This window comes from Tursiops truncatus, chromosome 13, assembly GCF_011762595.2.
Source record: "Tursiops truncatus isolate mTurTru1 chromosome 13, mTurTru1.mat.Y, whole genome shotgun sequence".
Lineage (NCBI taxonomy): Eukaryota > Metazoa > Chordata > Mammalia > Artiodactyla > Delphinidae > Tursiops > Tursiops truncatus.
In genome coordinates, this window is record NC_047046.1 from 67,880,160 (window position 1) to 67,903,233 (window position 23,074).

A 23,074-nucleotide genomic window follows, 5' to 3' on the forward strand; every position below is an offset into this window, starting at 1 on the left:
CCCCTTTGATTGCTTAAGTGATCTCTTGGTTATTCAGTAACGAATTATTTAGCCTCCATGTGTTTGTATTTTTTCACGTTTTTTCCCCTGTAATTGATTTCTAATCTCATAGCAGTGTGGTCAGAAAAGATGCTTGACATAATTTCAATTTTCTTAAATTTACAGAAGCTTGATTTGTAACCCAAGATGTGATCTATCCTGGAGAATGTTCTGTGCGCTCTTGAGAAGCAATTGTAGTCTGCTGGTTTTGGATGGAATGTTCTATAAATATCAATTAAATCTATCTGGTCTATTGTGTCATTTAAAGCCTGTGTTTCCTTATTTTCATTTTCGATGATATGTCCATTGGTGTAAGTGAGGTGTTAAAGTCCCCCACTATTATTTTGTTACTGTCAATTTCCTCTTTTATAGTTGTTAGCCGTTGGCTTATGTATTGAGGTGCTCCTACGTTTGGTGCATATATATTTATAATTGTTATATCTTCTTCTTGGATTGGTCACTTGCTCATTATGTAGTGTCCGTACTTGTCTCTTGTAACATTCGTTATTTTAAAGTCTATTTTATCTTGTATGAATATTGCTACTCCAGCTTTCTTTTGATTTCCATTTGCATGGAATATCTTTTTCCATCCCCTCACTTTCAGTCTGTATGTGTCCCTAGGTCTGAAGTGGGTCTCTTGTAGACAGCATATATATGGATCTTGTTTTTGTATCCATTGTGCAAGACTGTGTCTTTTGGTGGAAGCAGTTAATCCATTCATGTTTAAGGTATTTATCGATATGTATGTTCCTATGACCATTTTCTTAATTGTTTTGGGTTTGTTTTTGTAGGTCCTTTTCTTCTCTTGTGTTTCCCACTTAGAGAAGTTCCTTTAGCATTTGTTGTAGAGCTGCTTTGGTGGTGCTCAATTCTCTTAGTTTTTGCTTATCTGTAAAGCTTTTGATTTCTCCATCGAATCTGAATGAGATCCTTGCTGGGTAGAGTAATCTTGGTTGTAGGTTCTTCCCTTTCATCACTTTAAGTATATCATGCCACTCCCTTCTGGCTTGTAGAGTTTCTGTTGAGAAATCAGCTGTTAACCTTATTGGAGTTCCCTTGTATGTTATTTGTCGTTTTTCCCTTGCTGCTTTCAATAATTTTTATCTGTCTTTAATTTTTGCCAATTTGATTGCTATGTGTCTCAGTGTGTTTCTCCTTGGGTTTATCGTGTATGGGACTCTCTGTGCTTTCTGGACTTGGGTGGCTATTTCCTTTCCCATGTTAGGGAAGTTTTCGACTATAATCTCTTCAAATATTTTCTCTGGTCCTTTCTCTCTCTCTTCTCCTTCTGGGACCCCTATAATGCGAATGTTGTGTTTAATGTTGTCCTAAATGTCTCTTAGGCTGTCTTCATTTCTTTTCATTCTTTTCTGTTTACTCTGTTCTCAGCAGTAAATTCCACCATTCTGTCTTCCAGGTTACTTATCCGTTCTTCTGCCTCAGTTAGTCTGCTATTGATTACTTGTAGTGTATTTTCCAGTTCAGTTATTGTATTGTTCATCTGTGTTTGTTCTTTAATTCTTCCAGGTCTTTGTTAAACATTTCTTGCATCTTCTCGATCTTTGCCTCCATTCTTTTTCCAAGGTCCTGTATCATCTTCACTATCATTATTCTGAATTCTTTTTCTGGAATGTTGCCTATATTCACTTCACTTAGTTGTTTTTCTGGGGTTTTATCTTGTTCCTTCATCTGGTACCTAGCCTTCTGCCTTTTCGTCTTTCTGTGAATGTGATTTTTGTTCCACAGGCTGCAGGATTGTAGTTTTTGATGCTTCTGCTGTCTGCCCTCTGGTGGATGAGGCTGTCTAAGAGGCTTGTGCCTAGAGTTTATGTGGATTTTGTTAGCTTTTCCATTAATGTTATTTTTCTGTCTCAATAGCCAGTCTAGTATACCATGTACATTTAGTTGTCATGTTTCCCCAGTCTCCTTTTTCTATAATGGTTTCCTTTTTTACTGCTGTTTACCTTGACTGTCTTGAATGATACTAGCCAGTTATCCTGTACACTATCTCCAGATCTTGGTTTGTTTGAAGCTTTCCTCATGATTTAGATTGGGGTTATGGGTTTTGAAAGAATACCATAGAAGTGAAATACCCTTTTATCACATAATATCAGGTCTATGGGACAGCTACATGACATCACTGGGTGTGATAACTTACGTAGTAAGTCAGTTTGCCAGGGTTTTACCATGAAGTTTGCATTTTTCCTTTGCATACTCTTTTCTTTGGAAGTAAGTTACTAAATCTAGCTCATTTTTGCCTCTCTGCCTCTCTTTTTAATGTTTACCATCACCTCTGTGACTCCAATCTGGCAAAATTATATCACATTCTCTGTTAAATCTCTAACACCTAGAGAATTAGTGTAGAAGGCAGTGTAGCCTTGTGCTTTTATCTGGGAAGGGGTAGCTCCTCTTCTGAGAACACAAAATGATTGCTCAGAGAGAATTCAGTAATAAAACATTTACAGTCCCCAAATTTCCCATTTCTTATCTTTACCGAAGAGAATTAGACCCCAGAAGAGAGAATTTACATATTTGAATTATGACATAGCAGTGTTGCAGGGAGGAAAGAAGACATCTTCCCCTCTACTTCATCTTGGTTTTGGTTTGTTTTATTTTCTGGTCATACTTATGTGGATTTAATCTCTGTCCTGACACAACTATAGTATGGAGGGAACTTTCATAACCACTTCTTCATTCTTATTACAAAATAGCTACAGAGTTCCAAACTACATATTTGTAATTTAGAAATGTCTCAGTAACTGTGGCATGGAGCTCTAAACTCTATACAACTAAGTTTTTTCCCCTGTCAAAATATTTACTTGTGAATATAATATATCGTTTACTCTTAGCTTTAAATAACCAAAAGTGTGAGATTGATGGTTTCCTTCTCATTTGAAGCTTAATGAGTTTTTGCATTCTTGAAGGTTAAGGCTAGAGTACTTTGTATTTTCATGATGACATCCATCATATCGAAATAATTATTTCTGGTGGAATTAATAATTGCTAGGAGTAAAATAAACAACAAGGGCTTACTGTATAGCACAGGGAACTATATTCGATATCTTGTAATAACCTATAATGAAAAAGAATACACACACACACACACACATATATATATATGTATATATATAACTGAATCACTTCACTGTACACCTGAAAGTAAAACAGCATTGTAAATCAACTATACTTCAATAAAAATTAAAAAAAAAGAAACAAAATAGTTGCTCTGTGGAGGAGATAATAGGAATTTTCTTTTTCTTTCTTTTTTTTTTTAACTTCTTTATTGGAGTATAATTGCTTTACAATGGTGTGTTAGTTTCTGCTCTAAAACAAAGTGAATCAGGTATACGTATGCATATATCCCCTCCCTATATATATGCATATATCTCCTCCCTCTTGCATCTCCCTACCCCCCTCCCTATCCCACCCTTGTAGGTGGACACAAAGCACCGAGCTGATCTCCCTGTGCTGTGAAGCTCCTTCCCACTCGCTATCTATTTTACATTTGGTAGTGTGTATATGTCCATGCCACTCTCTCACTTCATCCCAGCTTACCCTTCCACTTCCTGGTGTCCTCAAGTCCATTCTCTACGTCTGTGTCTTTATCCTGTCCTGCTCCTAGGTTCTTCAGAACCTTTTTTTCTTTTTAGATTCCATATATATGTGTTAACATATATATTTTTTTTTCTTTGTGACTTACTTCATTCTGTATGACAGACTCTGGATCCATCCACCTCACTACAAATAGCTCAATTTCATTTCTTTTTATGGCTGAGTAGTATTCCATTGTATATATGTGCCACATCTTCTTTATCCATTCATCTGTCGATGGACACCTAGGTTGCTTCCATGTCCTGGCTATTGTAAATAGAGCTTCAGTGAACATTGGGGTACATGACTCTTTTTGAAATATGGTTTTCTTTGGGTATATGCCCAGTAGTGGGATTGCTGGGTCATATGGTAGTTCTATTTTTAGTTTTTTAAGGAACCTCCATACTGTTCTCCATAGTGGCCATATCAATTTACATTCCCACCAGCAGTGCAAGAGGGTTCCCTTTTCTCCACACCCTTTCCAGCATTTGTTGTTTGTAGATTTTCTGATGATGCCCATTCTAACTGGTGTGAGGTGATACCTCATTGTAGTTTTGATTTGCATTTCTCTAATGATTGGTGATGTTGAGCATCCTTTCATGTGTTTGTTGGAAATCTGTATAGCTTCTTTGGAGAAATGTCTATTTAGGTCTTCTGCCCATTTTTGGATTGGGTTATTTGTTTTTTTGATATTGAGATGCCTGAGCTGCTTGTATATTTTGGAGATTAATCCTTTGTCAGTTGCTTCGTTTGCAAATATTTTCTCCCATTCTGAGAGTTGTCTTTTCGTCTTGTTTCCTTTGCTGTGCTACAGCTTTGAAGTTTAATTAGGTCCCATTTGTTTATATATTTTTTTATTTCCATTTCTCTAGAAGCTGGGTCAAAAAGGATCTTGCTGTGATTTATGTCATAGAGCGTTCTGCCTATGTTTTCCTCTAAGAGTTTTATAGTGCCTGGCTCACATTTAGGTCTTTAATCCATTTTGAGTTTATTTTTGTGTATGGTATTAGGGAGTGTTGTAAAAATTTCATTCTTTTACTTGTAGCTGTCCAGTTTTCCCAGCATCACTTCCTGAAGAGACTATCTTTTCTCCATTGTATAGTCTTACCTCCTTTATCAAAGATAAGGTGACCATATGTGCATGGGTTGTCTCTGAGCTTTCTTTCCTGTTCCTTTGATCTATATTTCTGTTTTTGTGCCAGTACCATACTGTCTTGATTACTGTAGCTTTTTAGTGTAGTCTGAAGTCAGGGAGCCTGATTTCTCCAGCTCCATATTTCTTTCTCAAGATTGCTTTGGCTATTTGGGGTCTTGGAATTTTAAAATATATTGAAATAAAAGTTATATACTGATACTACTTGCCCATCTTTTCTAACTCTCTTACTTATTGGCTTCTTGGTTAGTTCAATTGATTTGTGACACTGTTTGCATATTAGGCAAGTCAATCCTTTTCAATATTATTAAAAATATTGTCCCAGTTTCTGATTCATATTTCAATGTCATTTATTATGCTTTACCATACAAAAGTTTTGGTTTCAATACAGTCATATTTATCAAGATTTTTCTTCATGGGTTCTATTTTTGTCATATTATGAGAACTGCCTCCCCACTTGAATAGCAGAATGTATTCCCCTCTGTTTTTTCTTGAGCAGCTTTCCGATGTTTTTTTTTTTTTTACATTTATTTCTGGACACTCTATTCTGGTATTCTGGCTTATTCTTCTTTCTGACTGTCTTTGCAGTAGTGCACAGAAACTTTTAGCATCTCATCCAGTATCACACAGAAAGTAAGTCAATGTGCCCTGTTTGACTCCAGTAAGCCCTTAGACTCTCACTCTCAGATCTGCCTCTTGAGGTACAGATTTATAGATCTTTCTAGTGTAAATTTCATTCCTAAGATTATTGAGCCTTCCTCTGCAGAACAGTCTGTGTTTTAGCTTAATGTGGAAAATGCTCATGTTTATTAAGGTGGTAAATAGTCACAGCAGGGGCTGGTGCCATTTGTTTTCCTCTTTGTTTTTAGGCTGTCTTTAACTGAACTCAAAGTACTTTATGTGCATCATCTGCTATATTTTGTGTCTTCATGGTCGTATTGAAGAAGAGGGATGTTCATGCAACATTTTGACACTGGGAAAAATTCAGAGACAGAAGGCAGTATAATGAGGTCATGTAATCAGTAGTGACCCTGGCACAGAATTCCACTGTTTTGAGCCTCCCATAATCAATAGTGACTCTAATTCTAACCTTTTTCCATATCATGTTTTCTTTAAACCCAGCTCTCACCCCTGAACTAGATAGTTAGGCTGCCATTGGGTTCGAAATTCTGTCTCAGGTTTGGATGAGTCACTTTCAAAAGAAAGAAGGGAAAAAAAGAGAGAAATAAAAAAATAGAAAAAAGAACAGAAAAAAGAGACAGAGATGGAAGTTATTGTTGCTTCCTAACATGATAGAACCTTAGTAGTAGCAACCTTAAGGATTAACCCATCTGCACCCTAGAAACTAATTGCCCAGCTACTAACTCATGAAGAATATAGGCTGTCTCCTAACTGCAATCCCAGGATTCTTACTTTACTTCAGAAAAAAAAATGTCATCCATCATACCTCTTACTTGATGCTGATAAACGTGTGAACACAGGTCAAGCACATATTTTGCTTTAGCTAGAGTAGCAACCAGGAGTCAAACTTAAAATAGATACCTCTGTTATGGTGGATGAACACCTGTATCTTATATTTCAGAATTTCACATGCCTTATGTTATATTTTGAATTATTGGATAATTTTACCTGCCATAATTCAAATTGACATGGGTCTTTAGGCAAATCAACATATTGAATGATTAAAAAAAAATCTACCAAGACTTTTTAAAAGATCCATCTTTTCTGTAGGAATTAATATTGTTCTATTTAGAGTGACCAAGAAGAATACTGGCATTTGATGCACATCCACAATTTAAGATTATCTAATGTGTTTTTATTACTTAATCAATCATCTCTGGTAGTTATTCCTTTTGTTCGCCTACTTAATAGATTTGAAGAATGAATGCTAGGTTCAGGCCAATAAGCCTCTTTTATGGTTTACAGTTTTACTATCATTTCCCTCACCACGGTATATTAAAAAAGAGACAGGATGAGCTTACGTGAGTAAGCACTCAGCTGTGGTTGCAAATTCTCCATGCTCACCATCTTACTTCCCAGAGAGGGGACTGTAATAGAATTGGTCTGTCTGTCTCTCTCAGCTGTATATAGGCTTAGAAGGACACATTCAAAAAGAAACAGGGATCTAAGGAAACATCATTCATACACATTCTCTGCCCCCTGTTGTTTTGTGGTGGCTTTATAGCAGTGATATAATGTTCTGCTTGTTTAAACTTAATCGAAATAAGTAATAATTTATCTTTGCTTTATATCCTCCTTTATTCATTTTATTTTTATTTCCCTTTAATTTGTTTTGGTAGCTATAAAATTTAAGGGTGAATAGCTAGGGGTTAGAGTCAAGTGTACGGCACACAGATTCTCAGTAAACCTCCACATCTTGCCAGTGCCCCCAGCCTTCAGTCTCCTCACACTCATTCTTATCCTGTCCGTAGATGACATGGCATTTGGTGAACCTGTCAGTCTGAAATTATGACTCTCAAAGACACTTCAGAACATTGAAAGCCGCCCATCCTGGCAATGAGCATTTCCACGGCTATACTTACACAGTACCCTTAAATAAATAATATAGAAATCTATTTTAAATCCCATGGACTGGGGCTTCCCTGGTGGCTCAGTGGTTAAGAATCTGCCTGCCAATGCAGGGGACATGGGTTTGAGCCCTGGTCCGGGAAGATCCCACATGCCACGGAGCAACTAAGCCCATGCGCCACAACTACTGAGCCTGTGCTCTAGAGCCTGCGAGCCACAACTACTGAGCCCATGCGCCACAACTACTGAAGCCCGCGCACCTAGAGCCTGTGCTCCACAATGAAAAGCCACCACAATGAGAAGCCTGTGCACCGCAACAAAGAGTAGCCCCTGCTCACTGCAACTAGAGAAAGCCCATGCGCAGCTACAAAGACCCAACGCAGCCAAAAATAAATAAATAAAATAAATAAATTTTAAATCCCATGGACCAAGTTGGAAGTTTGCCATTAGTAGAACTCACTGAACCATCAAATTGGAGGTTTGTTTTTCTTTTGTCACTTGTTATTCTGAAATAGTAAAAGCAGTTGTTAAAAGTACCTACGCTACTAAAGAGAGTAGCTTAAACCTTTAGTTCTTCTTACGTAATCTGCATTATCTTCAACTTACTTTTTCTTGAATTTCTTACTGGAAGAATTCAGTTACTTAACAACAACAACAACAAAATTAAAATGCTCTAGCACTGAATCAATTCTTTTTTTTTCCTTAACGACACAGACTGTCAGCTATTTTACATTGGTAGTGTCTTATTACCAAAGGAAATTGCATGGAAAAGCACCGCTTCTTAAAGCCTGCCATGTTGATTTGTAGCTTTAGAGGTTTGTGTTCTTTAGATGTTCTCCATGGTTGGAGAAGAGGATTTCATGGCAGTCAGGACAAAGCACCATATGGTTGGGTTGAGGTGAATGATCATAAAAGCACATGAGAGATGGGAGGAGAGGTGTCACTTGTCAGTCCTTATCCCTAGAGGAAGCTCTGGTGACAGGGGAATGATTGAAACGGCACTTTTGGGGTCGCTGGGCATGGAGAAGGGATAAACAATGACTAGGAATTCAGTGATGTAAACTCAAGGGAAAGGATGGAAGCAAAGGGAGCTGGGGATTGGGTAGAAGTGTAGCTCTCCTGCAGTTGGTGAAAGATGCCAGGGAGAGACATTGATGGGAGAGATGATTAAAGATGGCCTCGTAAAGCCCTGGAATAGTGACAGATGGAAAGGCTACAGTGATTAGTAAGAAAATACAGAGAAGGAAAGAAGACCTGAAATGAAGTAAACTCTTGTAGGAGGAGGCATGTGCGATGATAAAAAGGGAAAACAAAGGATGAATTTTTCTCTGCTACCTGTTAAGGGAAATAGGCACAGAGATGGAGGGGACCAAGTCCTGTCCTTGGATATAGGAAGCACTCTTTTCCCCAACTCACTTGACCTATCAGAGCCCAAATCCTTCTTAAAGCCTTTCCAGTAGGGTGTCTGGATTTCCAGCCTGACAACTTGACATTGGGCCAGCAAAAACAGACTTTCTGCTCCCTGGATCTAAAGATAGAGAAATAAAAAATACCATTTACTGAGTACAAATCATACACTAGGGAGTGTGAGCAGCCCTTGAAGTCCATCTCTCGTCATCACTCAACACTGCATGTTAAAGATTTTGGATCAGTTTTAAACATGGAAAATAGGGCTTCCCTGGTGGTGCAGTGGTTGAGAGTCCACCTGCCGATGCAGGGGACGCGGGTTCGTGCCCCGGTCCAGGAAGATCCTACATGCCGCGGAGCGGCTGGACCCGTGAGCCATGGCCGCTGAGCCTGCGCGTCCGGAGCCTGTGCTCCGCAACGGGAGAGTCCACAACAGTGAGAGGCCCGCGTACCGCAAAAAAAAATAAATAAATAAACATGGAAAATAATCTTCAAAGAAGCTAAATAACTTCTCAAGTCACATAGTCACAGGGTATCAGAGCAGGGATCCAACATCATGTCTATTTAATTGCAGTTTTCTAGTCAGAACCATTTGTTTACGTAACTGATAGATTAACCACCTCCACAAACTGCTTGTGACTCTTGCTCCATTTTGGATAAACTCTTTAAAAGGTATTTCCCTAAATGAAGTGAAAATAAAGAAAGCATTAAAAGCATACAACATATGCGTTTACATATATACAATGTACAGATTGTAAACACATTCATTCACACATGTGATGGTTGACCAGTTCTCCAGATATTATTTTTTTCTTCTCATTTTGTCTTTTGAAAAGACTTTAAACTCTGAGAGATGTAGTTATCTCTGCTAAAATGATAATACTTTCCAGAATTTGTTTTTCTTCTTATCTCTTTGTGTGGCCACAGGTAATTTTTCATAGCTTACTGCCTTAGCCTTGCAGTTCTCTTTGATGTGTGGTCCTGGGATAAGCATCGGACTTCTTATAACAGATCCCCAGGTCAGGGCTGCACAGGTCAGGCCAAAGCAGTTTTCCAGGCTTCTTTTCTGCTTCTCAATAAAATGTTATTGCTCTTAGAAACAGTCCTATATGAATGCATGTTTTACATTGTTTGGTACATAGTTGGATTTTGGAAACATTTTCCCCTATTTGATCCAAAATGAAATATTCTTACCACTAGCCTACATTCCCTGGAAACCTCCCTCTGAGTTCAGTTTTTCACTCCACTTTGTAATTTATTAGCAGAGTAATAATGATTAGCATAACCAGCTTGCAGTGATAGCTCAGTCCCCTTCCAGTACCTAATCTCAAATACCCATTTTTCATGGTGGCAAAATGAAATTTTCTAATCAAAGTCTAAACATCATAATTTCACAAGTTTGCAAAGCCTTTCTTTTAGCTAACAACTGCAAGAATGCATTGGATGCCTAGGATGTGACTAAATACAGTGCACTAGATTTGGGGATTAAACTGTGGTGAACGGTTTAGACTTGGTACCTACTCTTACCAAGCATATCCTTTGGGATAGGATACAAAAAAGTGACTAGACCACAACAGTGCAGTGTAGGACGTGTCCTGAGGGGATGCTTATTCTTCTTGGGTGAAAGCTCAGCAGAGGCACCTAAGACAGGATGGGGATCAGTGAGGTGACTCCTAGGCTGAACTCAAGAAGCCCAGGTCAGAGCAGCAAAGCAGTTGGAGGGAGGAATTCCATCCAGCTCAGGTTCCGCACATGGAAGTAGCAGAGGTAAAAGCATGAGGTTCTCATGGAACCCAGCAAGTTCAGCTTGGAGAGCTGAGAGGTAGCAAGGAACCAGGCCTGCAACTGAAGCCTTTCGAAACTCCTCAAGACTAGCTTCTCAACCCCAGAGACCTTCAACTGGATCCTTTATCAGGCTTAACACTGCCCAAGACAACTGAGACGGTAGACTGGGATGGGAGGAGCCATGTTGGAGGTGGGAGGAGATAGGTCCTTGAGGGTGAAGCAGGGACAGGGAGAATTCCCGAGCTGGCCTTCCTCCCTGGAATTGGGAAATGGATTAAAACAGGCCTTCACACCTTGCCTTTCATGTCCTCATCCATCCATGAATATTGAATGGATTAATTATTGGTTACATGCATTGATTTACCAAAGAAAATTCATACATGTATGATCCAACTCCAGAGCACTCTTACTATGGATAGTTTATAAAATGATGAATTAAATAGGTTTCTGGGAACAGAATAGAAATGGTTTAGTGAGAAAGTGTGTTCTGATTTCTAAACAACCATCCTGCCAAAACACTTAGAACGGGACACATTTGTAAGTAAGAGACTGTCTCAAACTTTGTAATTGTCTTACATGCATATACCTTATGTCTTCAAATTAGTTCCAGGCTCTCCCAAGAAAAAATTCATGGTTTTAAAATAATTAATTCTTCACTTCAAGAATAACCATAGGAGGTTATAGACATTCAATAAATAATGGTTACTTGTTTTTAGATACTAATCCAGTAAGTTATTTCATGTAAATATTTAGGTTTAATGAGATATTGTATAGTTCATTCATTGCTATCTCATGCTAACCAAAATTGAAAAATGGTTTCAAATCACTATGTTTTTTAGTCCACATTTCTTAGATTTATTAAAATTCATAATACACTAGCTCAAACGCCATGATTCTTTGAATTTTGAAAATAATGTGGAACTTTAGAAAAAAATGTTAGTCTTTGTCATTTTCAACCATATACAGCCAAGCTTTTTTCAGTAAGCTTGTGAAATTACTTTGTGAACTCTAAAAACTCCAAACTACAATTTAAATGTTATCTACTTCTCCATTTAGACAATTAAAAGCTAGAGTTTGGTGTCAAAGGAATAAAAACAAGAAAAAAGTCCAAAAGGAAAAGACATAGATGTTTGGCCTTAGCACAGTTAGAAGATCCTATCATTTCACTAATGTTCTCTGTTTATATTTTATTTTTATCAAATCTGCCAGCTAATGAAAAGATGCAATAAATAAATCATCTGGCTGATCTGCTGGCTACGTTTATAGTATTTTAGTTCTATAAAATAAAAATAGACATGGGGAGTAACAGGGTTGGTTGTATGATGTTTAATGCAAATTAAATATTTTTGTGTTTTTATGAATATGTCTTATCATCTTTCATATGTCTCACAGGGATTGGAGGTCAGGCATTGTTAATAAGCTCAGAGAAAAATGAATGTCCGTAAACACTGTATATTAAAAATCCAACAGAAAGAAAGTGTCTCTGGTATCTAGAGGGAATGTAGCTCTACAGAAAACTTAACCCAATATTGTAATTGTTATCAATGATTTTGCGATGACATCACAAAAATGTTATTATTATTGGTTTTGAGTTTCAAAACTATCTATTCTTTGGATTTACATTATCTTAAGAAATCACCTCCTTTTCCGGATGTTGCTATCATAAAATATATTTAAAAGAAAAACCAAAAGACTATGTTATACTGTGGCAAATTCTCCTCTTCTTCTCCATGACAATAGATAAAGAAACTGTAACCATGACAACAGTAATGGACCCGGGAGATTAGGGCCAGACTGGAGATTAGGGCTCCAAGAGCAAAGAAAAGAAGTCCTGATTGGTTCTTTATTGAGACCTTATGTGATGACAAGTTACCGTTGAGAGAAAGCATGAAGGATTAGTAAGAACAAAATGATTTCTCTTGTATAAAGTAAGAAGCCATTCCTTTGTTAAAAATGTGCCCCTTCCTTTTTATATAACGACTGTTGAAATTGAGGTAAGGAGTCCATGATTAATTGTCTCCTGAGCTTTGTCTGATAAATCGAGTCTAGACTAGCTCTGTGAGAAGACACTTCGGAAGCCTGGAGCAAAAAGCATCTGTGTGGAGCCCCATCACCCTCCTTGTTGGGAGCCCCTGAATGGGTGGAGAAACCAACTCGTTTTTGATGTGGTGCCGTCTATAAGCAGAGCGCTCTTGGCGGAAGAGGATTTGAGAGTTTCTTTCCTGTTCTTTGAAAACTTACCTTTCTAACTTCTTGAAAATTCTCAAAAGATTTTTCCAAGCCATCATTGTTCACATTTTGTTTTTAAAAAATCTTTTGTTTAAAAAAAAAAAATTGAAAGGATCCCATTTTCTTTAAAGTGGTGAGATGTATAGGTATTACATTTTGAGAAAACATGCTATCTGTGATTTTAACATGGATTCATTGATAAAGGGGGTATTTGCTATTTTTGCAGTGATAAATTTACAGGCCTGAGAATGTTTGGTCAAATGGTATGAATATTTTTCATTTTAAAGTATTTTGCCAAATTGACTTCTAAAAAAGATTGTACTCTTACAAACTTCAGCTGATAGCATGAAGGTGCTATACCCTAGCCAACGTTTTATATCAATGTCTTCAGATTCGTACTACTCTGACAGATTTTTTTTAAAAGCTTTTTTTAAAAAAATATATTTATTTATTTATGGCTGTGTTGGGTCTTCATTGCTGCACACGGGCTTTCTCTCGTTGTGGTGAGCGGGGGTTACTCTTCGTTGCGGTGCACGGGCTTCTCATTGCGGTGGCTTCTTGTTGCGGAGCACGAGCTCTAGGAATGTGGGCTTCAGTAGTTGTGGCTCGTGGGCTCTAGAGCACAGGCTCAGTAGTTGTGGCACACGGGTTTAGTTGCTCTGCGGTATGCGGGATCTTCCTGGACCAGAGATCAAACCTGTGTCCCCTGCATTGGCAGGCAGATTCTTATCCACTACGCCACCAGGGAAGTCCCCATTTTATTTTTTTAATTGAAGTGTAGTTGGTTTACAATGTTGTGTTAGTTTCAGATGTACAGCAAACTGATTCAGATATATATATATATAGATATAGATATAGATATAGATATAGATATTCTTTTTCAGATTCTTTTCTCATATAGGTTATTACAAAATATTGAGTATAGTTCTCCATGCTATACAGTAGGTCCTTGTTGGTTATCTATTTTATATATAGTAGGGGTGGAGGAGGGATAAATTAGGAGTTTGGGATTAACATATACACTCTTAATACCTTTGATTCCACTTACTGTTTCTTTTCTTCCTCTTTTGTTCCTTCCTTTAGAATCTATGGGAAGGTACCATTCTATGTTTGCTAACGGGTCTTCTTTGCCTTCCTATGCATTTCTTACCCATGTCCCAACACTTCTGACAGCCTCCTCTCCTTCCTCCTTAGCTATCCCGAGCTCCAGCATCCTCCCTTCTGCTCCCAGAGACGTGGTCCCTGTCCTGGTTTCCAGTCGGTTTGTCCGTCTCAGCTGGCGCCCGCCCGCAGAAGCAAAAGGGAACATTCAAGCCTTCACGGTTTTTTACTCCAGAGAAGGAGACAACAGGTAGGTACTACCAATGAAATTCAGCCTAATCCACCAGGTCTTTAAATGTAGACTGTGGCGTGATGGCAGCGGGAGGTCTTGAGCAGGAACTTTGGAGACTGTGGGAAATCTCTCCTCTGTGCCCTTCACTCATTACTCGGTGGAGATAACATGTCTCTGTTGCCTGTGTGGGGTTTTTTTTAAGGCAGGATTGTGTACAGAATCAAATTCAATCATTTATAGAAAACTTCCTTGAAAAACAGAAAAGCATGTAAATATATGATATCAGGGTTTTTTGTTTGTTTTTTTAATTTCCTTGAGTTTCAAAGTGGTAAGCAGAGAACAGAATTGGGCTGTGTATTGATAGAACCAAGTGTGGGAGAACCAGTGTGGCAGGGTGCAAACTCAGCTCTGTCACTGACATCATGTGATCTCAAGAAAATGACATAACTTCTCTAAACCTTACTTCACTCTTTAATAAAGAGGAAATAATAGTACTTACCTTGAAGGTTTTTGTTAGGATTAAATTAGCTTGCATTTACAAAGGTCATTTAAGAGTATCTAGTATTTGCTAAAAGTTCTTAATATCATTATTGTCTAGGTAAAAGTGAGCTGTATGAGTCTCGTTTCAAGATTACAATCTACTGTTGTTTTTTGTTTTTTGGGGTTTTTTCTCATCATTTTTTCTTTAAGATGTTTCACTGTTTTAAGGCTTTGAAGTTTGATTTGTAAGTCTATGATAGTTATTGGTTAGTTCTAATCTATAAGAATAAACTGTATGACACCCATTTAATTAAATATATTACACTTACTTTATATTCTCTATTTGATCACTCTCATATCTGCAGTCTTTGTGTTTCTGCTGACTCTTCCTCATGGGGGATTACTTCTTCCCATGTTTGAGTGATTCTTGATTGTTAAATCTAGTCCTTAGAAATTTATCTGAGGGAATTTTTGAGGCCAAGGTTTAAAGTACATTCTCAGGGGAGGATTTGCTTTACCAAAACGAGACCACATTAAACCAAATTTTCACTAAGGTATATTTGGTCCATACAGGTCTCGTACTGATATTTTATTAGTTATCAGAAAATCCATTGTGTGATACATTTGTTTTTCTGCCATTTTTAACTTATCAACTTAAATAAATAAATGCAGACTTGTGGTAAGCAATTTTTAGAGACGTTTTTGTTGTTCCAACTGAGCTAAGACTGAGACTGGCATGTATTCACCAATTCTCTTATGAGGCTAATTTCACTTTCTAGTTCATCCACTGAAGTTTGGTCTTTCAGGATCCTGGCTGTATGCAAGGTTCTCGAGTCAGACCTTGTACCCAACTTCACCTGCAGATTTGTTTCTTGTTCTCTTCTCCTGTTAGTTTCTAAAGCTACTAGCTCCAGACTTCTCTTGAAAGGCAAATACTCTCAGTTAAACACCGGCCCCGCAAGTCAGCTTTCCCACTGTGATAATTCTCTTACTTTGCTGCCAGCAAGTTCCTGGATAATTTTTTTGTTAATAAAAGAGATTTTGAACAATTTTGGCAGCATTTTAGGCGTGCTGTAACAGAAGGGTTTTTCACATACTATCTAGTTTGCCATACTGCTTGAAATGGAATTTTGTAATATTTATCAAATGCCCATGTGATTGGTAAGATTAAAGCATAAAGCCACTCTGTAAACGTCTCACTTAGAAGGAATCAGAAAGCTATAGGAAGCTTTCTTAATGGACCTTTCCATTCTGTTTTTTAAGCATTTTGTAAGTTTCTCTCCTCATCAACTTTTGGGTTTTTTTTATGTTGCCAATTAAAGGTGATAAAAGAGATCAGCGTGTGAAAGCTGAATTTGCTTTAGAGAAACAATATATTGCTAAATCCCAAGATTCTGTAGAGAAGAACACCTATTTTCAAATGTACTCAGCAGACCTACCTACGCCTCTCACACGGGGAGGGAACAGCATCATTATGTCCTTCAGTAGATGAGGGTTTTGATAAGGTAACTAGGATCTTTACAAAATAGCCGTCTGTTGACTTGGCTGAGTTCCAAGTTTCACATCTTTTCTTCCATTTTAAACCTCCTCCTATATACAACCAGTCTAAAGTGGACATCCAGTGGTACACAGGGGTTCCTGGGATGTGGCAGCTTCTTCTTTCATCCTTTCTTTATTTTAATATTATTTATTTTATTTTATTATTTATTTTTGGCTGTATTGGGTCTTCGTTGCTGCGTGTGGGCTTTCTCTAGTTGCGGCGAGCAGGGGCTACTCTTCGTTGCGGTGTGCAGCGTTCTCATTGCTGTGGCTTCTCTTGTTGTGGAGCATGGGCTCTAGGCATGCAGGCTTCAGTAGTTGCAGCAGTCGGGCTCAGTAGTTATGGCTCACAGGCTCTAGAGCACAGGTTCAGTAGTTGTGGCGCACGGGCTTAGTTGCTCCACAGCATGTGGGACCTTCCCAGACCAGGGCTTGAATCCGTGTCTCTTGCATTGGCAAGCAGGTTCTTAACCACTGCGCCACCAGGAAAGTCCCCTTCTTTCATTCTTGAATGAGGGCAGCATTCATTTTCTGTAAAGTTTTCCAGCCAAAAGAAATATGACCTGTTTTATGCATCTCCATATATAGAATATTTGGTGGGGGTGATAATGGTGGCATAGGGGAAGTAGAGAGGGAGAAGGAGAAAGAAAGAGAGAGAGTGAAGGAGAGAGAGACACACAGAGAGAGGATGAATCTGGTGGGACCTAGTTGTTGACAAGGCTGAGCTCACACTGATCCTGACTATCACTATTCGTTCTTCTGGAGAAGAAGAGACTAGATGTGATGGCTGTCACAAGCCTTCCAGTGCCTGTTGAGAACAATGGGGACGGGGAGGGGGGCAGAGCCAGGATTCAAGTGTGAGGCTTCTAGTCTCTCAAACCTGTGAGTGCTTTCAACACGTAATGACCTGGAGGAACCCTTCAGGATTTGAAAGGCACAGGACAGTTTGGGCTGGCTGGAGTGTATTCAGCTCAAAATGCTGCAGTGTGATGATCGGATGGCACACTGCAGCTTCTCTCGTGCTGCGTCTCAAAATGCTTTTCTTTCCAGTTCACAGCAGCAAAGTATATCTTTAAGTTTCTGTTTTCTTTTACAATTTGACCTGACTTTAAAATGAAAGGAAAGAAATATACATATGTTCCCTAAGATCGTTCATTACCTGAGGAAGCAGGCATTTGTTTTAGTGGAATCTCTACCACTGTTTAACTCTGTGTCCTTATGAGAAGTCTTGTAAGTTCTTTGCGTGCAGCTGTGAAAACAGGTAAGGATTCTTGCCCCCTTGTCTTCATGTATCCACATGGACTTCCTGGAGGCACCTTAAATTCACCCTGCCCAAAACCATACTCACTGTCTCCTCCTTAAATATCTTTTTCTTTACATTTCTTAGTTTATGTTAGTACCTTCCATCCTGTTGACCAAGTAGCAAACCCCAGGTCATATTTTATTCCTCCCTGAATGTTAGCACTGCCATTAGTCATCAGGTCCTGGCAGATCTACCTTGGCCACGGCTCAGCCATCGCCCCTGTATTCTGTCATCTCCACCATCACTTACCTGATCTCTGACAATAGCTACTCACCCTCTAATCCATCCTCCTCACTGTCTCGAGCTATCTTTTTTTTTTTTTAAAGTCTCCTTTTTTTAAAAAAATGTATTATTTATTTATTTATTTAATTTATTTTTGTCTGCGTCGGGTCTTAGTTGCAGCACGCGGACTCTCTAGTTGAGGCGCGTGAGCTGAGTAGTTGTGGCGCGTGGGCTTAGTTGCCTTGCAGCATGTGGAATCCTAGTTCTCTGACCAGGGATCGAACCCACGTCCCCTGCATTGGAAGGCGGATTCTTTACCACTGGGCCACCAGGGAAGTTCCTCGAGCTATCTTTTTGAAATACAGTTTGGATCACTGACTTCACTGCTTAAAAATGTGAAAGTGTTTCAAATTTAAATATGATAAAATTTCTATGTAAAGACATGCACACAATAACTACCAAACTCCCTTGAATAGAAGTCTATCTCCAATCTATATATAGGTAGAGTGTGATTCCTATAACCTATGAAGATTAAAAATATACCACTTGGGCATCCCTGGTGGTGCAGTGGTTGAGAGTCCGCCTGCCGATGCAGGGGACATGGGTTGGTGCCCCAGTCCAGGAAGATCCCACATGCCACGGAGCTGCTGGGCCCGTGAGCCATGGCCGCTGAGCCTGCGCATCCGGAGCCTGTGCTCCGCAACGGGAGAGGCCACAACAGTGAGAGGCCCACCTACCAACAAAAGAAAAAAAGAAAAAAAATATATATATATATATCACTTAAGTCCAAATGGCTGGGTTTGGAAATGGTACTACTGTTTTATCAGACATGTGAGTTTTGTGTATTTAATTATGTAAAAACCAGGAAGAACATCTCTCTGCTGTGGTGGACAAAGGGAAGATGAATGCTACCTGTAGGAATTGCTGTGAGGACTAATTGAAAGAATTCAAGTAAAGCATCCAAGGCAGTCACTGCACAAAGGCAGAGGGTCTCAGAATAGCGTGAGTTCAAAGACAGTATGGAAGAGAGGCTGAAAATAAGGCCCAAAGGTAATGGTGGTAACAGTAATAATTAACAACAATGGGTTTCCATTTTTTTTATATGAACCATTTATTTTCAAAGCTGCTCACTGTTTCCTGCTAATAAAACCATTTTATCCTTTACTCATCTATTGATATCTTCCTTACCTTTCAAGCCCATGCATCCTTCCCCCATACCCTCTTGGACAGTTATTCCTGTGGTCATACCATGGTCCTTGTCAACACCACTCTCTGCAGCCTCTCCATGATCTCGATTTCAAACCTCATACTTTCATCTCAGTCTCTCATTTTCCTACCTTCCATTTAAGACTCTGATTCCATGGGGACCTACAATTCATTGATTCTATGGCATTTCCATTGTCCCTCATCCTTCATGTTTTCCTTCATTTGTTAAACAGCTAAAACCCCATGGCCAATTATTATAAAGACTGACATACAGCAATGTTTTGCTTGTTACTGTCTCATTTAATATTAACTTCTTGGCCAAAATCAACTCAAGTAACTGTAATTTTCTACCTACCTTTTCTTGCACTCTTGTAGCTGAATATACGTGGAAGAAAATATGTAGCTTTGCTGACTAGTCTTGAAATTCATAACTACTTATCTGAAGTTGCCTCTTCATGGTGTTGGGGGTTGCATCGCACGTAGCAGTCAGCCTCTCTCACACACGATCCTAATGATATTTCCTACCTTTTCCTCTCTTCTCAAATCTCCAACACCTTCCCTCTTTCCCTTACTCTTAATTGACCTTGCTTCTAATCTCCTGGAAAATAGTAGCAATCACAATAAAAGTTGTACCAGCTTCCATGTCTGATTTACCTAAGTGGGTCTTTAAGCATCTAATCTGTCTTTCCTCAAAGTGCTATAAAAGAACTGCCCATGCTCTTAACAGGGCCAAACATTCACTTATGCACTAGATCCCATCCTTTTTTTTTTGCGGTACGCGGACCTCTCACTGTTGTGGCCTCTCCCGTTGCGGAGCACAGGCTCCAGACGCGCAGGTTCAGCGGCCATGGCTCACGGGCCCAGCCGCTCCGCGCCATGTGGGATCTTCCCAGACCGGGGCACGAACCCGCGTCCCCTGCATCGGCAGGTGGACTCCCAACCACTGCGCCACCAGGGAAGCCCTCCCACCCTTTCTTGAAAACGAAAGAACAAAGCTTCAGCCCAATGTTTCTCCTCCTCATCAACGTTTCCCACCTTGGGGTATCATGCCCATCAGCATACAAGCATGTATTTGTATTTTCCATCTCAACAAATCATCCCTCTCAATCCCATTTCTCTCTTCCTATCACTTCATTCTATTCCCTTTTATAGCAACATACCTTGAGCTGTCTAACTTCACTCCAGTACCTACCTCATATTCCAGTCATGATTCTGTCCCTAGTATTTCACTGAAACTGTTCTTATCGAGGTTTACCAGGTGACATCCATGTTGCTAAACCCAGTAGCCAATTCCTGGTCCTCTCATTACTTGGATAGTTAGCAAATTTTGTCACATTCGATCACTTTCCCTTTCATGAAACATACTCTTCCCTTGGATTCTATTACATACATTCTCCTGGTTCTATTCCAGTCCCTCTGGCCACTCAGTTTTAGGGTCTTTTACTCCTAATCTCCCTGACCTGTACTGAATTGCCCTAGGACTCAGGCTTTGGAAATCTTGCTTCATCCAGTTTGTGACTTTATATTCTGTCACTATGTTGAAGTCTTCCAGATTTGTGTATCTGGCCCTGACGTTTTACCTGCAATTCTGAATCATATATCCAAATTCCTGCTTGGTTTCTCAACTTTGATTTATCATGAGCATCTAAAACTTAAAAACAAAACTAAATACCCATTTTCCTTCAGCCTCAAACGCTTTCCAAAACTTTATCATTCCAGAGGTTCCTGCATCTCAATGTCATCTGCATATTTCTCATTACTCAGGCCAAAGTCCTTGGAGTCATCGTTAGGTCCTCTTTTTTTCTCACACTCTATATCAAATGCACCATCAGATCTTGGCAGTACTGTCAAAATATCTCCTGAATCCTTGATACAATAGGATACCTGATATTTGCTACAAAATAATACTAAAAGACTGGCTTTTGTGATTTATTTGAGCTGAGTGATGGGAATAAAGTGGTTCATCCTATCATTCTGTCTAATTTTGTATTCCTCAAAATTTTCCATAATAAAAAAGAAGTCGAATAAATAAATGAAAATAAAACATAGATGGAATCCTACCACTTCTTACCTCTTTTTTACTACGATCAGGTCTCATGTGAACTATTGCTATAACCTCTCAAGTCTATTCTTACCATACCAGCTGGAGTTAACCTGGAGTTAACACAAGTTAGATTGTGTCAATTCTCATCTTCAAAACCCTCCAATGACTTCCTGTCTCATTCAGAGAATAATCAGAAATCCTTCCTGATCTGACCCCTTTTCACCTTCCCAACTTCATCACTTACTGTGTTTACTGTTTTCTTATTTGCTCACTCCTCTCCAGTCTCACTGGCTTCTCTGTATTTCCTATATATACCAAGAATCCTTTTCCCTCAAGACCTTTGTACTCGTTCTTCAGTCTGCCTAGAATGTTCCTTCCCTCAGACATCCACATGGATCATTCTCTAACTTTCATTAAGTCTTTGCAGAAATGGTACTTTCTCTTGGAGGCTTTACCTGACTGCTAGCAATCCCAGCGTCCTTTTTTATTCTTATTTTTCACCACTGCGTTATTACGTTTTAGTTATTGTTTCCTGAATCTCCTTTCTCGCCGCCAGAATATAAGCATTATGTGGGCAAGGATATTTTTATCACTTCTATTCATTGAGCTATTCTCAGCACCTAGAGCAATACATAACCCAGAGTAAACACTCACAGAATAGTTGTTGAATTGAAGCTCCAACTGAAATGTCAATCACCATGTGAAACTCTACATGGTCCTCCAGGTCAGAAGTCATCAATTTCTCCTTTATCCTCTCCTTTCACTTTGATTACATCCCTATTGTAGCATGTGGCACCTTGTATCTGGTTTTGTGTTAGTTTGAGTACATGTGTGTTTCTCTCCCAATGATTGAGACTAGATCTTATTTATAATTCCGTATCCAAGTGTCTAGTCTCCTGACTTCTATAGACGTTTACTGATTGGAACTGATATGATAAAAGTGGCAGAGAGACAAATGTGATATTCTTAATAGATTTTTCCTCAACCAGTAAAGCAAATTGTGTTACTGAGGAAGATGAAAAGCTGACTGCAATTCAGTAAAAACTTGTAAGTTGAGAAACAAAAAGTTGATTTTGAAATTTGATTCCAATATCTTTGTTCATTTTCTGTTTTCTGGCTCTCAGCTAGAACGAATATATGCCATATGTCTCTGAGCAATTAGCTGTGATGCTTGTTTGCTCATATAGGTTTATTTAGCCCCTTAACACAATAGCTTTCTAAAAGGTAGTGGATTTAACATTTGCCTCAGATTTGCAATGGCTTTGTCAGGCAATTACTCTAGCTCAGATTATCATTAATCTGTCTGACTGGTTAATGGTGTCAATAAGGCAAGTGCCTCAGTTAACATTTTTTAATCAACCCCTCAGGAGCTTTCATTTCATAAGTCAGAGGACAGCATAAATTCTAGAACCTGAAGGCCAGAATTCACAGAGATGCGATTGCTTCGCAGATATCCAGCTGTCTCCTACCAGTACCTAAAAATCGTTAGAATGGAAAGTGATCTTCGGAATCCTAGCCCAACTTCCTGCTACTTACACATCTAGAGATTGATGCCAAGGGAGGGGGTCATTTGCATCCCTAAGGCCACAGAGTAAGCTTCCAGAATGAGAGCGGAGCGTTTATTGAGTACTCGCTGTGCCAGATAACAGGCTAAGCATCTTATATAAATTATCTTATTTCATCCTTACAGCAAAACATTATCCAGATGAGGCTTAAAGAGGTTTACACCTCTGTTATATAGCTAGCAAGAGGTAGAACCAGGATTGAATGCAGCCCTGACTCCAAAACAGGTGTTCTCAATCCCTGTACTTGCTTGTTTCCAGCAGTTAGTGGATTAATCTAGAAGAGAACCAAGCTTTCTTGATAGCTTCAGACTTATGACATGGATTTCTTCTGTAGGCTTCTTTCTGATAATTTTCTGATTCAGTGGCAAAGTTAATTTGCATCATTTATCTACTGTATATAAGACACAGTAGCAAACTTTTTATGTGTGCATAGAACGTTATACCTTCCATTCAATAATCTAAAATTACGTATGGAGTGTGACTCCGTGTATTCACAAGGTTAAGGCTTTGGGGCTGTGAAATTGAACGGCCTGGGTTGCAGTCCTGGCTCAGAATTTTACTAGCTGTGTGGCCTTGGGGCAATTATTGGTGCCTTCATTTCCACTCGTGGAATACTGATAGTACCTGACATGTAATGTTGTGATGAATA

The 23,074-nt window shown here is 39.0% G+C and overlaps 1 protein-coding gene across 1 annotated transcript in view; it reads left to right on the forward strand.

Annotated features, from left to right (window-relative positions):
* Positions 1-23,074, forward strand: part of DCC (DCC netrin 1 receptor) — a 776,413-nt gene that overhangs the window by 379,468 nt on the left and 373,871 nt on the right. Inside the window, 1 exon segment of the mRNA XM_073789896.1 lies at positions 13,928-14,084. Coding sequence (XP_073645997.1) covers positions 13,928-14,084 — 157 coding nt within the window.